Here is a 13,900-nt window from a genome sequence, read left to right as displayed (position 1 = left end):
TGCTCTCACTGTCATCTATAAAACCTTTCCCAATTCAATGTCTATAGTGCAGCTTCTGAATTTATAATTGATGACATCACAAGTTTAAATGTTAGCACTGTAGTTTATGGATTTTGGAGAGAATTGTTTATGTTCACTAATATTTTTGTACCGTCTTAGACCAGAGGAATACAATGTATGAATTCTGAAATTGGGTGTAGTTCCCCTTGAAAGCATCATTTAAACAATGACAACAGGGAGGGTAAAAAGAATGAATAGCCACATGACAATAGCTCTGACATCACTGTTGTAGTCATGGGAGAAATGGAGAGAGGAGCAGATGATGCAGATGGTGTTGGTGAGGATGATGATAGTGATCTATGGGGTCTGTGTTACAGGAGAGAACTGGTCTCTGAGAAACATGTCATCTGTCCCACAATAATAACTAGTGAGATAACAGACATTAGCTCAAGTGCAGTTGTGGTCATTGTTGATAGGCAATGGGTGGCAGTGGTGATGATGATAATGATGATGATATTAATGACGATGACTGATAATGATGATTGATAATAATGATGAGGATGATGATGATTGATGATGATGAAGAGGATGATGATATTGTATATTAATGATATTGTATCTTCATTGAAAGGTTGTCAAGTTCACCTTTATGCTGACGACACTATTGTGTATTGTAATGCTGATTCTGTACAGCTAGCTAATGAAAACCTGCAGCCCTCCTTTTATGCTCGTCAGGGTGCGCTTATTAATCTTAAACAACTGGTAATTAATGCTGATAAAAACAATAGTATAGTATGCATTTATCCACTAGAAATGGATCTACCATTGAGAGAGTTGTTGAATATGAGTATCTTAGTATTTGGCTTGATGAGAAGTACATTTAAATACCATTATAGATGATGTTGTCACCAAACTGCGTAAAAAAAAGATATAGAGCCAGCTTCTCCATGTTTAGTAGAAAACGGATTGTTGAAGCTGTTTTCCTATCAGTGTTGGATTGTGGGATGTTGCTCCTTCCACTCTTAAACCCCTAGACACGGTCTATAATTCTGCCCTCAGATATATTACTGGTGATAGCTATGACACTCACCACTGTGTCCTCTATGCCAAGGTGGGTTGGTCTTCTCTGGCAGAGAGGCAAAATGATCATTGGTATTTGTTGATCTATGAGGCCATTATTGGAAAGCTACCACCTTATATTGCAATGTTGCTAGATGTATATCAAATCCAATCAAATAAAAACCCATTCAAATGACTAGTTTATGCTTAAGGTCCCTCGCGTACAGACTGAACTTGGAAAGTCTGCCTTTTGCTTTGGTGCTACAACCTCCTGGAATGATCTTCAGCTTAAATTGTCAATTGTTTTACTCGTATAATCTTTTACAATCTCTTTTTTTTCTCTTACCTTTATATCCATCTGTTTCCTTTACTTTATTTCTTTAGATGTCGACTCAACAGCTGAAAATGAGGGCAACCTCAACTTGTTTCTCGAGTTTGAGATAAAGGTTTGAAGATGATGAAAAGGTTTGTAACCACATGAGGCATGAGGCATAACATACCTAACTCCTCACAGTGTGGTCCCCTCCATCCCGTGGGACAGTGACAGCCACTGAAGCGGTTACACAGTCCTCCATTCTGACACCCACAGTTCAGCCTGCAGTCTGGCCCGTACATGTCCTCACGGCAGTCTGACAAGACAAAGAAAACAAAGATGAATGTCCGCACACAGTGTGAACAGCACAAATCACATCTGACTTGTGTGACTGGGAGACTCGTGTGACTTGGAGACTTGAGTGTCTGGGAGACTTGTGTGACTGGGAAACTTGTGTGACTGGGAGACTTGTGTGACTGGGAGACTCGTGTGACTGGGAGACTCATGTGACTTGTGTGACTTGGAGACTTGTGTGACTGGGAGACTTGTGTGACTGGGAGACTCATGTGACTTGTGTGACTTGGAGACTTGTATGACTGGGAGACTTGTGTGACTGGGAGACTTCTGTGACTTGGAGACTTGTGTGACTGGGAGACTTGTGTGACTTGGAGACTTGTGTGACTGGGAGACTTGTGTGACTTGTGTGACTTGGAGACTTGTGTGACTGGGAGACTTATGTGACTGGGAGACTTGTGTGACTTGTGTGACTGGGAGACTCATGTGACTTGTGTGATTGGGAGACTTGTGTGACTGGGAGACTTGTGTGACTTGGAGACTTGTGTGACTGGGAAACTCGTGTGACTGGGAGACTCGTGTGACTTGTGTGACTGGGAGACTTGTGTGACTGGGAGACTCGTGTGACTTGTGTGACTGGGAGACTCATGTGACTTGGAGACTTGTGTGACTGGGAGACTTGTGTGACTGGAGACTTGTGTGACTGGAGACTTGTGTGACTGGGAGACTTGTGTGACTTGGAGACTTGTGTGACTTGTGTGATTGGGAGACTCGTGTGACCTGTGTGACTGGGAGACTCGTGTGACTGGGAGACTTGTGTGACTTGTGTGACTGGGAACTTGTGTGACTGGAAGACTTGTGTGACTGGGATACTTGTGTGACTGGGAGACTTGTGTGACTGGGAGACTCGTGTGACTTGTGTGACTGGGAGACTCGTGTGACTTGTGTGACTGGGAGATGTGGTAAATACACATGTCACAACATGTTTACAGGAACGTTTTGGAGTTGTATTTTGATTGTATTTGGAGTGTGTATTTCGTGACTGTAGGGAACTCGGGTAAATGTCTGACCTACTTCCAGTGATGAAGCTAACCTAGGCTAATGGTCCAGGCGTTCCCTAAGCCTAATGCATGCAGAGAGACGAAAAAGGTATGTATCTTCTTGTCTAAGTCCAGGGAAGATGTTAAATAAGCTAATTTCCCAAAATGTTGGAGTTTTCCTTTAATGGAAAAAAATATATATCCCAACTATCCCTTCAAAGTGCAACAACCTTTTTTATTATTGTATTATAATTGTTATTATTTTGATCGTAGAGTTATTTTCTTTCTCAACTGTTTATATAAATATGGGTTTAAATGGAGGGTAAATGGACTGAAAATAACAGCTTTTATTCAAAGCACTTTACAACTTATGCCTCACATTCACCCATTCACTCATCGACAGCGGATGCGACCATGCAAGGTGCCAACCTGCTCATCGGGAGAAGTTAGGGGTTAAGTGTCTTGCTCAAGGACACTTCGACACGCTGCCGGGAGGAGCTGGAATCAAACCGGGAACCTTTCCGATTACCAGACGACTGTTCTACCTCCTGAGCCACTGTCGCCCCAGGTTTACTTAATTGCTTACTAGCTAACTTACTTAATTTGGACAGACATATTTTTATATTCATCTATATTACGATCAACTCACAGTTCTCACATCGGCTCCCAAACCAGCCGCTGGCACAGGAGCATCCGTAAGGGTCCGGGAGACAGAAGCGAAGCCCCCTGCAGTCCAACTCTGAACCACACGGCTCCTGGCAATTACGACCATACATCCCCTCTCTGCAGGCTGGGAGGAGAGACACAATGTTTTTATTGTCCCCCAGAGAAATGATTTGGAAAATTCTAATTCTGTCCACACACATGCAGGCAAGCACGCACACTTGCACGCAAACACACATGCATGCACGCACACGCGCGCGCACACACACACACACACACATGCACACACACGCGCACACACACACACACACACACACACACACACACACACACACACACACACACACACACACACACACACACACACACACTCACCTGTCTCACAGCGAGTTCCCATAAACCCCGGGGGGCAGATGCAGTCTCCGTCAGAGGCGTGACAAACCCCACCGTTGAGACACTCGGGGCAGTCCTTGTCACAGTAGGTACCCCACTTCTTACTGGGGCATACTGAAACAATCAGAGACGTCCATTACATACCGTATATCGTTTAAAGGGGAACTATTTTACTATTTCTTTCACTATTTGGGCACTTTTACACAATTCCTGTGAGTCTATGGAACACCTCTGTAATATATATATATTTTTTTATTCATTGTTTTGTATTTCTAATCAAGTCCTCAAAAACAGCATTTTTCTACCTCAAGATCTCGAGCTGTTTTGAGCCTGGGCTCCTAAACCACTGTGCACCGTCGTCTTCGCCTGAACATTAACATGCAGCAGTGACTATATGACATCACATATAGGCACATTTTCAAACGACTCAGTTCAGTGAGGGTGAATATTGTGAGAGGAGAATTGGAAGAATGCGCCAATATGAGAATTTTGAGACATAGATCATATTAATATAAGTTCACATAGCTATGAAACAATGCTAAACACTCAAAAAGGCCATTTATAAGATAGTTCCCCTTTAAGATACATAACAGAGTTTCATCTGCTTGTGTGTAATCTCTTTCTTATAGTGAGTCTCTACCCGGCATGTCTCAAAGTCCTGTGCTTCTCCTGGGGACAACTAGGACACCAGACCCATGTTAGAATTAGAAGAATACACGTTTTAGATTAGATTAGATTAGACAAACAAGTGCCCAGTGAAGAAAACTTGTGTTTTGTTGAATAACTCAATAAACAGGCCATGAGTGACCTAGAGGGATACTTTTACGATATTATTTAAAGCTAAGCTTTATCGCAAACGGTTCCAAAGATATTTAAAGGGGACATGCATTGCTATTCCTTTCACTATTTAGGCAACTTTACACAATTCCTGTGAGTCTATGGAACACATCTGTAAAGTTGTTTTCAAAGAAATTAATTGTTTTATATTTTTTATCAAGTACTCAAAAGCAAAAATGTTCGACTTCAAGATTTCAAGCTGTTTTGGCCTGGCTCCGCCCATAAGCGCTTTGAGTGACAGTCACCCACAGTCTGCGACTGGCAGACAGAGAGAGATATAGAAAGATTGAGGGGGATACTAATACATTTAGCCGTGGGGGGCATAATTCCACAGGACAATGCATTGGTAACTTGTTTCAAATGACAATAGATACCCCTGTGAATATTATTGCACGGATCGGAATATGGGTGTGCGTGTGGGAGCGTGCCCAACAATATTTTGACAGTGATATGCGAGTGCTCCCGACTGTGGGGGAGACGCACGTCACGCGCACACACATTTACACACACTCCTGCGCACGGTCCCTCTCTCTCTCTCTCCCTCTCTATCTATCTCTCTCTCTCTCTCTCCCTCTCTATCTCTCTCTCTCCCTCTCTCTATCTCTCTCTCTCCCTCTCTCTCGCTCGCTCGTTCTCTGCTGTCTGTCGGCACCCTCTGTTTGAGGAAGTAATTCCACTCGCTCTGTTGTTGAGCGAATTGTTGATTGTGGGCGGTGACTACAAGCAGTGCCTTATTCACATCAGCAAAACAGTCAAATCAGAATGGCTTAGTTGAGTGAGGGAAGATCTCGTGAACTCGAGACTAGACTGATGAGTCAAAATGATAATTAGAGACACAGACCACATTGATATAATCCCCCGTTGCTAGGAAACAATGTTAAACACTGGAAAAGGCCATTTATAAGACACAGGACCTTTAATGTGTTGCAAAACATGTCTAGTGTTGCGTGGGCTTCGGAGGGTTAAAGGGATCCTACTTCCTGCTAAGGATCTACTGTCTACCTCGAACGATGAGCCTCATCCAGGCCCCGTGGAGAGGGCTGGAGCCCATGTAGCTGGCGCTGTAGATGCCTTCGTTTTCCTTAGCCACGTTCTCCACCATCAGCGCCGCCGTGTTGTTGGTCACGTCGTTCCAGTGAGTGGTGTAGTAGTAGTTTCCTGCACGGAGAGCACGTTAATGGTCCCTATTCTGTTGTAGACTTAAGTTCTGCTCTGTTCTGTTCTATCTTCCCTGGAATTGTCCCATTTTGTCTCAGCTCCACTTTTGTATTACTGCGTGAACTGGAAAAGAAACATGCTTTTTTGTGTGCAAAGCAACTTTCCAAACCCTGGTCAATGGAAGCCACTCAAACTCTACTGTGTAATATATATATTATTTTTCGAGCATGGTCCCCGTGCAGTAACATGGGAGGTAGCTCTATTGACGAGCTTACACACAATAATGTGGTTTATTGGCGACCAGTGGTGGCAGCACCAAGTGTTCATTAAGCTTTCCCAGAATACCACAGAAGAAGGCATCATTACCAATTTGAAAGGAGACTTCGGAGAGAAATGGGTAATTTTATACTGTATTTCAGCTGTATTTCTCTCCGAAGTCTCCTTTCAAATCGGTGGTTTTCTGGGAAAGCTCAATGGACACTTGACTTTGGAGAGAAAAGGGCACTGTAATTGTATACTGTATTTGAGCAGCAGCTTGTGTTTTCACCCCACCAGTCTTTGTCGAGACTCTGAGGTTTTTGTTTATCTCTTTGAAAACACAAGAGTTTTGACTAAACCCTCAGAATCTATATTATATCTTGTATGTACATTGAACATATCTATCTCATATGTATATCTTGTATGTCATAAATGTCTGGATGTACAGTAACAGTACTGTATATCTGTATGTCTTGTATGTCATAAATGTTGTGAATTGAAAATGGGGGACCCTGATGTAAACAAGACGAAAGTCTCTCTCCGGTCTGCATCCCCTTAACAATTGTGTGTATTGAGCCGTACTGTATTGTACCCATTCTGCAATCTGTTAATAAAATGTTCGATCAATCAATAGCACGGTTCGTCATAGAGCTTTGTATATAATGTAATGCATACAAAGCTCGTCAATAGAGCTCCATGGGGGGCCGGCTCACCGTTGTACTTCCAAGTGACGTCTGTCTTCTGGGTACCGAGCAGCTGCATGGCCAGGTAAACCGTCTCTCCTCTGTTAGCCGTCAGAGTCAGGTGGAGCGGCACGAAGCTGGCTGAGAGCAACATAGAGGAGGAACTCATTAAGGTGTAGAGATGACTGCTAGGTGATGGCTAGATATATTGCTACATCTGACTTCTCATTTTATGTAAGAACAACATATCAAGGTCATGGTCATGGTCAGATTTATTATATAGCACATAAAAACAACCGAGGTTGACCAAAGTGCTGCACAACACAAAGTACAAAAGTAATGTGAATATAATAATAGAAATACAACACAAGATGCACAATTGCTGCAAACGGTACTACACATACAACAATGCAAATAGGCTACAACTGAAAAATACAATATAAAATGCACAGTAAAAAATAGAAGCACAGATATACTGTACAGCTCAACCTGAATGTTTAACAAAGACTTAAAAATCGCTAAGGTTGGGGCAGATCTAATATGTACTGTAAAGGTAAACTGATACACAGCTTGGGGGCAACCACCCTAAAGGCTCAGTCACCTTTACATCCAGAAGCAACTGATTCGATGACCTCAGTGCTCCCCTGCAGGCACATCACAACCGTGGCAATATTCATGACTATACCACAGCTTCTCGTGTATTATTGCTTAAATCTATTATTCAAATAATTCTTTGTTTGACGCTGATAGGTTTGAGAAATTCTACTTGAAAGACCGGTGCACTGTGGCTGTTTGTGTGTACTAAGAAAAGATAGGATAAGATAAGATATTCCTTTAATTATTCATACTGTACTGTACCTTTGCCAGAATTGCTGATCATTGTGATCTTGTCAGGTGATTCCAGAGTGGTGTCGCAGTAGAAGATGCCAATGCTATCCAGGTCCCGAAACTCTCTGGCCACCAGCTATATAGAGATGTATACAGTATGTAGACAGATGCACCACAATAGCCCCCTTTCCACTGTGAATCCCCGGGATTCCAATCCTGACCCCATTCCACTGTGCTGGACTGGCCCAAAGCAGTCCCACTGTTTGGACCTTCCAAACAGTGAAGACTAAATCTGTTGGCCCTCTGGTGCTTCCAGATCATGGAGATGTCAGTGAGATTACAACTGACTGTAATACAGACACCAAACTTTTCTTGACAGTTGTGCAATTTACAGTTAATAGTTAATTTACTAAATGAACCCCCCCCACCCGCCCAAAATATTTGCTAAACCACAATTGTTGTTTAGTGCCTTCTACACCTACTCCCACATACTATTGCAAGCTAGCAATGTCATCATTGATTGATTGATTGAAAACTGTATTAACAGATTGCAGAATGGGTACAAACAATGCAGTACGGCTCAATACAAACAATTGTTAAGGGGATGCAGACAAGAAAAATACTTTCGTCTTGTTTACATCAGGGTCCCCCATTTTCAATTCATAATGACATTTATGACATACATGATATACAAATATACAGTACTGTTTAAAAGAAAAATATATACATTCGAGGGGGAAGAAACTGTACATTGGAGGGGGTTGGGTGGGTGGGCGGGTGGGGTTTTTGGACATTTACCGGGGCCAGTTTCGAATTGCAGCCACCCGTAGGTGCTCTTTGAGAGCGGTTTTGAAGGAGGGTAGGGATTCACATTATTTTACGGCTGTGGGTAGGGCATTCCACATTGTTGTGGCATAATTGCGAAACTTGTTTAGTCCCTTGTTTGAGCCGAATCTGGGTTGAACATGATTTGTGGAACTCCATGTGGTGTTGTGGTCGTGGAATTCACTGACCTTTGGGAAGTATTTCGACATGTACATGGGTATCTTAGTGGTGTAGTGTATCTTGTAGACCAGGCCCATTGCAAGTTGCTGTACTCTGTCGTCTACTCTAAGCCATCCTAGGTTGTCAAAATGGGCAGGGGTGAGGTGGGTTTTAGGAGTAAGGTCAAGCAGTAGTCTGACCAGTTTGCTTTGTGATGTTTGTAGTCTTGTTTTTAGGGCCTTTGAGGTGCTTTGGTACCATGAGGTGCAAACATAGTCGTAGTACCCTTGAATGAGTGCTCCTGTTAGAGTCTTCGAGGAGATCCGGTACAAGAATCTTGTTTGTTGGTTGACTTTTTTGATTGCATTGGTTGCCATTTTGTCACAGGAAAGATTTGCCTCTAGGATGGAACCCAGGTAGGTAATTTCATCTTTCCTTGTGACAATATTGTCACCCACTGTAACAGAGAAGCCGTTGGCCTTGCTGAGTTTGTTATTGATCCAAAGAGAATGGACTCTGTTTTACCCAGGTGTAATGATAGTTTGTTATCAGCGAGCCCGGTGCAGATTCTGCCAAGTTCAGAGCTGAGGGCTTTTTCAACCTGTAACTTGCTCTTGTCAGAGACCAGCAGAGCTGAGTCGTCCGCGAACAGGAAGTTGCAGTCACAAGCTGATGACATGTAATTTGCATAAATTAGGAACAGTAACGGTCCTAGTATGCTTCCTTGTGGAACACCACAGCTCACTGGGAGGGGGGGGGGGGGGGGGCAGTGTACCGTTTACCTCCACCATCTGTTCTCTCCCCTCATCATGGTTAGCATTGGTTGACAACTCGGCTAGCTAGCCAGGTACCGGAGTCCTTTGTAACAATGGTAACTTTCTCTGTGGAAGTAAAGTATTAAATGTTTGGCCATAGTTTGAGTTTAACTTGAGTTCCAGGCTAGAGTTCCTGGAGGTTCCTGGGCTCTTAGTCTGCCGTGGAAAGGCATTTGGTGCAAGTTGTTCTTCATGTGTAGGGGTTAGGTGCCCTTGTTCAGGACACTTTGACAGTATTGGCCAGCACTGGTACTGTGGATCAAACCCAATGCCTACTAAGTAGCTACCAATCCATCAACTTACCTGTTTGGGCGTAAGCCTATGGACAGTGAAGTTGGGTCTCCTGGGGAGTCTGAAGATCTGGTCGTCTTTTTTGATGTCTAGGTTGATCTGGGCCGCGTGGTGCTCACCGGTGATGCAGGAGATTGAGAAATGATTGACGTTGGTCACCTTTGCCGTGGAGATCATGGTCAAGTCCGTCACTGCATCTGTTGAATGTGATATTGTATTGTACTGTGAATGGGTGCCTTGGGTGGTCACTCTACGCGAGCAGCTTGACTATTATAGAAAGCGTGGCTTTGTGTGTCCTAGAATGTGTGTCCTAGAATGGCCTTTGTGGTTTTCCTTCTCACGCTAGCAGATATAATCTGAAAATTATATCTATCCATGTCTGTCTGTACATAACTGCACATAATCCTTTTAAATATCTGTAGATACTATATATACAGTATATGTACATATCCCTTACCTACTCTTACTAGTTACTCTGCTGACCAGTATGACATACGACCATACTGCCGTTATACCTGTATCTCTGTACATATTGGAATTACAACTATGTACATACATCTGATTAGCACTACACCCAGTAGTACTAATATATATATATATATTTTATTACTGTTACATTTGCACTCTGGTTGGATGCCAAACTTATTTTTGTTGTACTGTACTTGTGCTGTATAATGACAATAGATTTGAATCTAATCTAATCTAATCATAGCTAGTTCTGAGGTATAATTGTAAAAGTGTTCTACTTCCTTACTAGCATGGCATTAGTGATGTCATTGGGAACTTCTCAATCTCTTTTTTAAATCTTGTGCTGCAAATGTGAGCAACGCCTGACTTTTATGACCACGTTATGAATGTTAGACCCTCTACTGGATCCAACAGGATTTAGAATGTTGAACAAGGACACAGAGGCTATGTTCACACTGCAAGCCTTAGTGCTCAATTCAGATTTAGTGCTCAGATGTTTGGGTTTGGCTGTTCACATTGGTTTTTAAATGTGGCCACAGTTCCAGTGTGAACTGGCCACGCTCCCGAAATTACCCCCATGCACAAATGAACAATATCGAAGATGGATTTAAACGTGGAGGACGCTGAAGTAACAGTTTATGGCTTAATTCATAAATTGATGTGCAGTGGAGGCCAGCTAATCCGTGAGCAGATGATAATGGGGGCGAGGAGGAGGTGAAAGAGCCATTTCTTCTTTTAATTTGCTTTCAAACACAGACCGGTTATGATATTTCTCCTCAAGTCATGGTTGTACAAAAGTATCACCCCAGATACTTATAAGGTAAACCTCCTCACTGTCCCTCCACTGACCACCTCCACCACAGCTGTCTTCCATGCTCGTATTCACAAAATGACTCCTGCCACAGAAATGTGAGGAATGTCAATCTAGACTCTAGAGTGACGTAAAAGTCGCATGGATTCTGACATGGCTGTTTGGCATTGCAAAAGATCAGACCTGTATCTGATTTAGGACCACATATTATGAAAGTGGCCAGAATCAGAATTTAAAAGATCAGACTCCATGCGATTTGTGCTGTTCACACTGTCATCTGTCACTGTCAGAATCAGATATGAGTCACATTATGAGCAAAGAAGCAGTGTCATAGAGGGAAAGCATGAAGGCATTATCTCTAAACATGAGTCAAAGCTGTCGTGCATGTGAGCCACCACTAGGGGCAGAGTAGAGTGAGTGAGTGAGTGAGTGAGTGAGTGAGTGAGTGAGTGAGTGAGTGAGTGAGTGAGTGAGTGAGTGAGTGAGTGAGTGAGTGAGTGAGTGAGTGAGTGAGTGAGTGAGTGGTGAGTGGGTGAGTGAGTGAGTGAGTGAGTGAGTGAGTGAGTGAGTGAGTGAGTGAGTGAGTGAGTGAGTGAGTGAGTGAGTGAGTGAGTGAGTGAGTGATATTGTGGGTCTATGAGGTGCTTTGCATCTAAAATATATATATTATATTCTATCCCGTGTAGCCAAGATCCACCCTGAAGCTCAGTCATGATGATGTATAGTATAACATCAGTTTGACCATAGCTGTTGTGTTGAGATCACCGTTGGATGTTGACAACACTCAACTTCTGTCTGTTGTTTTGAGGTGCCAGGTATTGCATAGCATCTATAAGTACATAACATATTACATATTTATAAAACGCTTTACAACAATCATGCTAAATCAGAACCCAATATATAATCTCAGATTTGTATCAGTGTTAATCTGAAAATGTGTTGTTTCCTAAAAAAAATACGTTTTGCAGATGTAAGGTTTTGATCTGAGAGCAACCATAAAACATGATCTCTATTTATTTATTTATGTATTTATGTATGTATGTATGTATGTATGTATGTATGTATGTATGTATGTATGTATGTATGTATGTATGTATGTATGTATGTATGTATGTATGTATGTATGTATGTATGTATGTATGTATTTATTTATTTATTTATTTATTTATTTATTTATTTATTTATTTATTTAACCTTTATTTAACCAAGAACTTAATTCTTATTTACAACGACGGCCTGGCGAGAGGACAAAAGTGCCTCTCGAAGGGTAACAGGGAAAGGGGACAAAAAAAGAGACAAATGATACATACATCACAGAGGTAAGGGAAATAATTGAAACACACATCAAACAAGCAACCAAATAAAATTACAAGGTAATACATGAAGCAGAACAGACCAATTACAATTAAAAAGCCTGGGTGACAGTTGCAGGTGTGTGTAAACAACTCTGCAATATATTCCTTAAAAGTAGTGAGGGGGATCAATTTGTCCATTTTCAGACTTTTGTATCTTGTTCCAACTGCTGGGAGCAGCCAATTGGAAGGAGGATTGACTGAAGGAAGTGTTAACACAGGGAACACCTAAAGAGATATGGTGAGCAGTTATAGATGTGGTCATAGAGTACAAACAACTGTCCAAACAATCACATGTTCTTAATATATTACAGTGTTTCCCATCAGCGATGGTCCACCACAATATTGGACAAGTCCACCACAAATAGATCCCCTAAACTGATAAAAGTGCCTGTTGTGTTGCAAGCCACACTTCTGGCCCCTCCTCAGCTATATGTGTCCCTTGCCCACACAGCATGCCAGCACTGCAAATAACTTAAGCATTTGTGGGGAACACTGCATTAAGAGTCCCGTCACCACTTCCAGAGACAGACCTCACAGACACCTTTAAAATCCTAATGCAGATGGAAAGTGTAGTTGTCCAAGTCACAGAGTGTAAATACACCCTAGAGAGTTGTTAATTTATTCTGAGACACTTTGCTAATACCTGATCCTAATACTTATTGGGTGCATTTACTTCTGTGTTGAAATGTGGCTTGGTGGCCCATCTGGACAGAATCTAGATTAATTCTATCGTTAACGGTGTAAACGGAACTTAATCATTTGATTGACTGATAACATCCCCACTAGGCCAAAATAACATGAAGTATAACTCAGACCCAAAAAATGGCAGAGAAAGGGTTGTCCATAAATGCATCATTCTTGGTCCCTGCCACTTGATCCCCAGATCCACAGAACAATGGCAGGAAACTGGGATGAGCTCCTGTTTTCCCTAAAGGCTTTGCACACAATCTAAAAAAATATGACATAAAACTAGACAATACAATTTTAAAGTAACCCTGAATCCCTGAAAGAGATAAATAAGTAGCCCATACTTTTACAAAAACAATGTTCTCGAGAACATTGTCTGTAATTACAAACAAGCAATTTGATTTTTATTTAGGCTACACACTAAATAACACCAAAAATCACGTTGTAAAATAAGTTCCATCTTACCTGAAAAGGCGACCCAGCAGCACATTAAATACAGACACAGGGGCTCCATCGTATTTGTAATCCTATAGTCAATCAGTCTTCAAACTTGCCAGCAGTCAATCCAACTTTCCAACTAGTAACCAAATCTTCATCGCAAACGGTGACGCCGCGTGCCAAACAGCGCGCGCGCGTCTTTACGCATAATCACAAATCAACCCACTCAAAGTCTCCCTTCCAACGAGGTGTCCAAATAAAACGTCTTCGCTATAAAATTCTGTATGACGACTCCGTTATTATAGCTTTCGGGACCGTTTCACTTTCCCTCACAGTCAAAATGTGAGAGTTGTGGTGGCAGTAAAAACTCTCAGTTCAGACATGGGTGGGAAAGGAAGGAAGAGCGAGGCGCGTCACGAGGGTGGAAAGGAGCTCTCCGACGCCAGGATTTAGCCCAGTGTTGATTTGACAAGTCTTTATGAGTTTACACGTTGTCACTTTTGTAGCTTAAAAAGTGATTTACAG

At 42.2% G+C, this 13,900-nt stretch overlaps 1 protein-coding gene across 2 annotated transcripts in view; it reads right to left on the bottom strand.

The window, feature by feature from the left end:
* Nucleotides 1-13,700, bottom strand: part of tie1 (tyrosine kinase with immunoglobulin-like and EGF-like domains 1) — a 68,376-nt gene extending 54,676 nt beyond the window's left edge. Inside the window, exons 1-8 of one of the 2 annotated variants that reach the window (XM_084310246.1) lie at nt 13,403-13,700; nt 9,629-9,813; nt 7,557-7,662; nt 6,729-6,839; nt 5,602-5,757; nt 3,745-3,876; nt 3,356-3,496; nt 1,560-1,688 (exon numbers count right to left, since the gene is read on the bottom strand). In XM_084310246.1, coding sequence (XP_084166372.1) covers nt 1,560-1,688; nt 3,356-3,496; nt 3,745-3,876; nt 5,602-5,757; nt 6,729-6,839; nt 7,557-7,662; nt 9,629-9,813; nt 13,403-13,451 — 1,009 coding nt within the window. In that variant the 5' untranslated portion in view covers nt 13,452-13,700. Of the gene's footprint in view, nt 1-1,559; nt 1,689-3,355; nt 3,497-3,744; nt 3,877-5,601; nt 5,758-6,728; nt 6,840-7,556; nt 7,663-9,628; nt 9,814-13,402 lie in introns of those variants that run through there. The other variant, XM_084310247.1, reaches the window with a different exon arrangement.
* Nucleotides 13,701-13,900: the final 200 nt, after the last annotated feature.

This window comes from Notolepis coatsorum, assembly GCF_963971535.1.
Source record: "Notolepis coatsorum genome assembly, chromosome: 3".
NCBI classification, from domain to species: domain Eukaryota; kingdom Metazoa; phylum Chordata; class Actinopteri; order Aulopiformes; family Paralepididae; genus Notolepis; species Notolepis coatsorum.
Note: the sequence above shows the minus strand (reverse complement) of the source record. Positions and strands in the feature narration are given on the sequence as shown.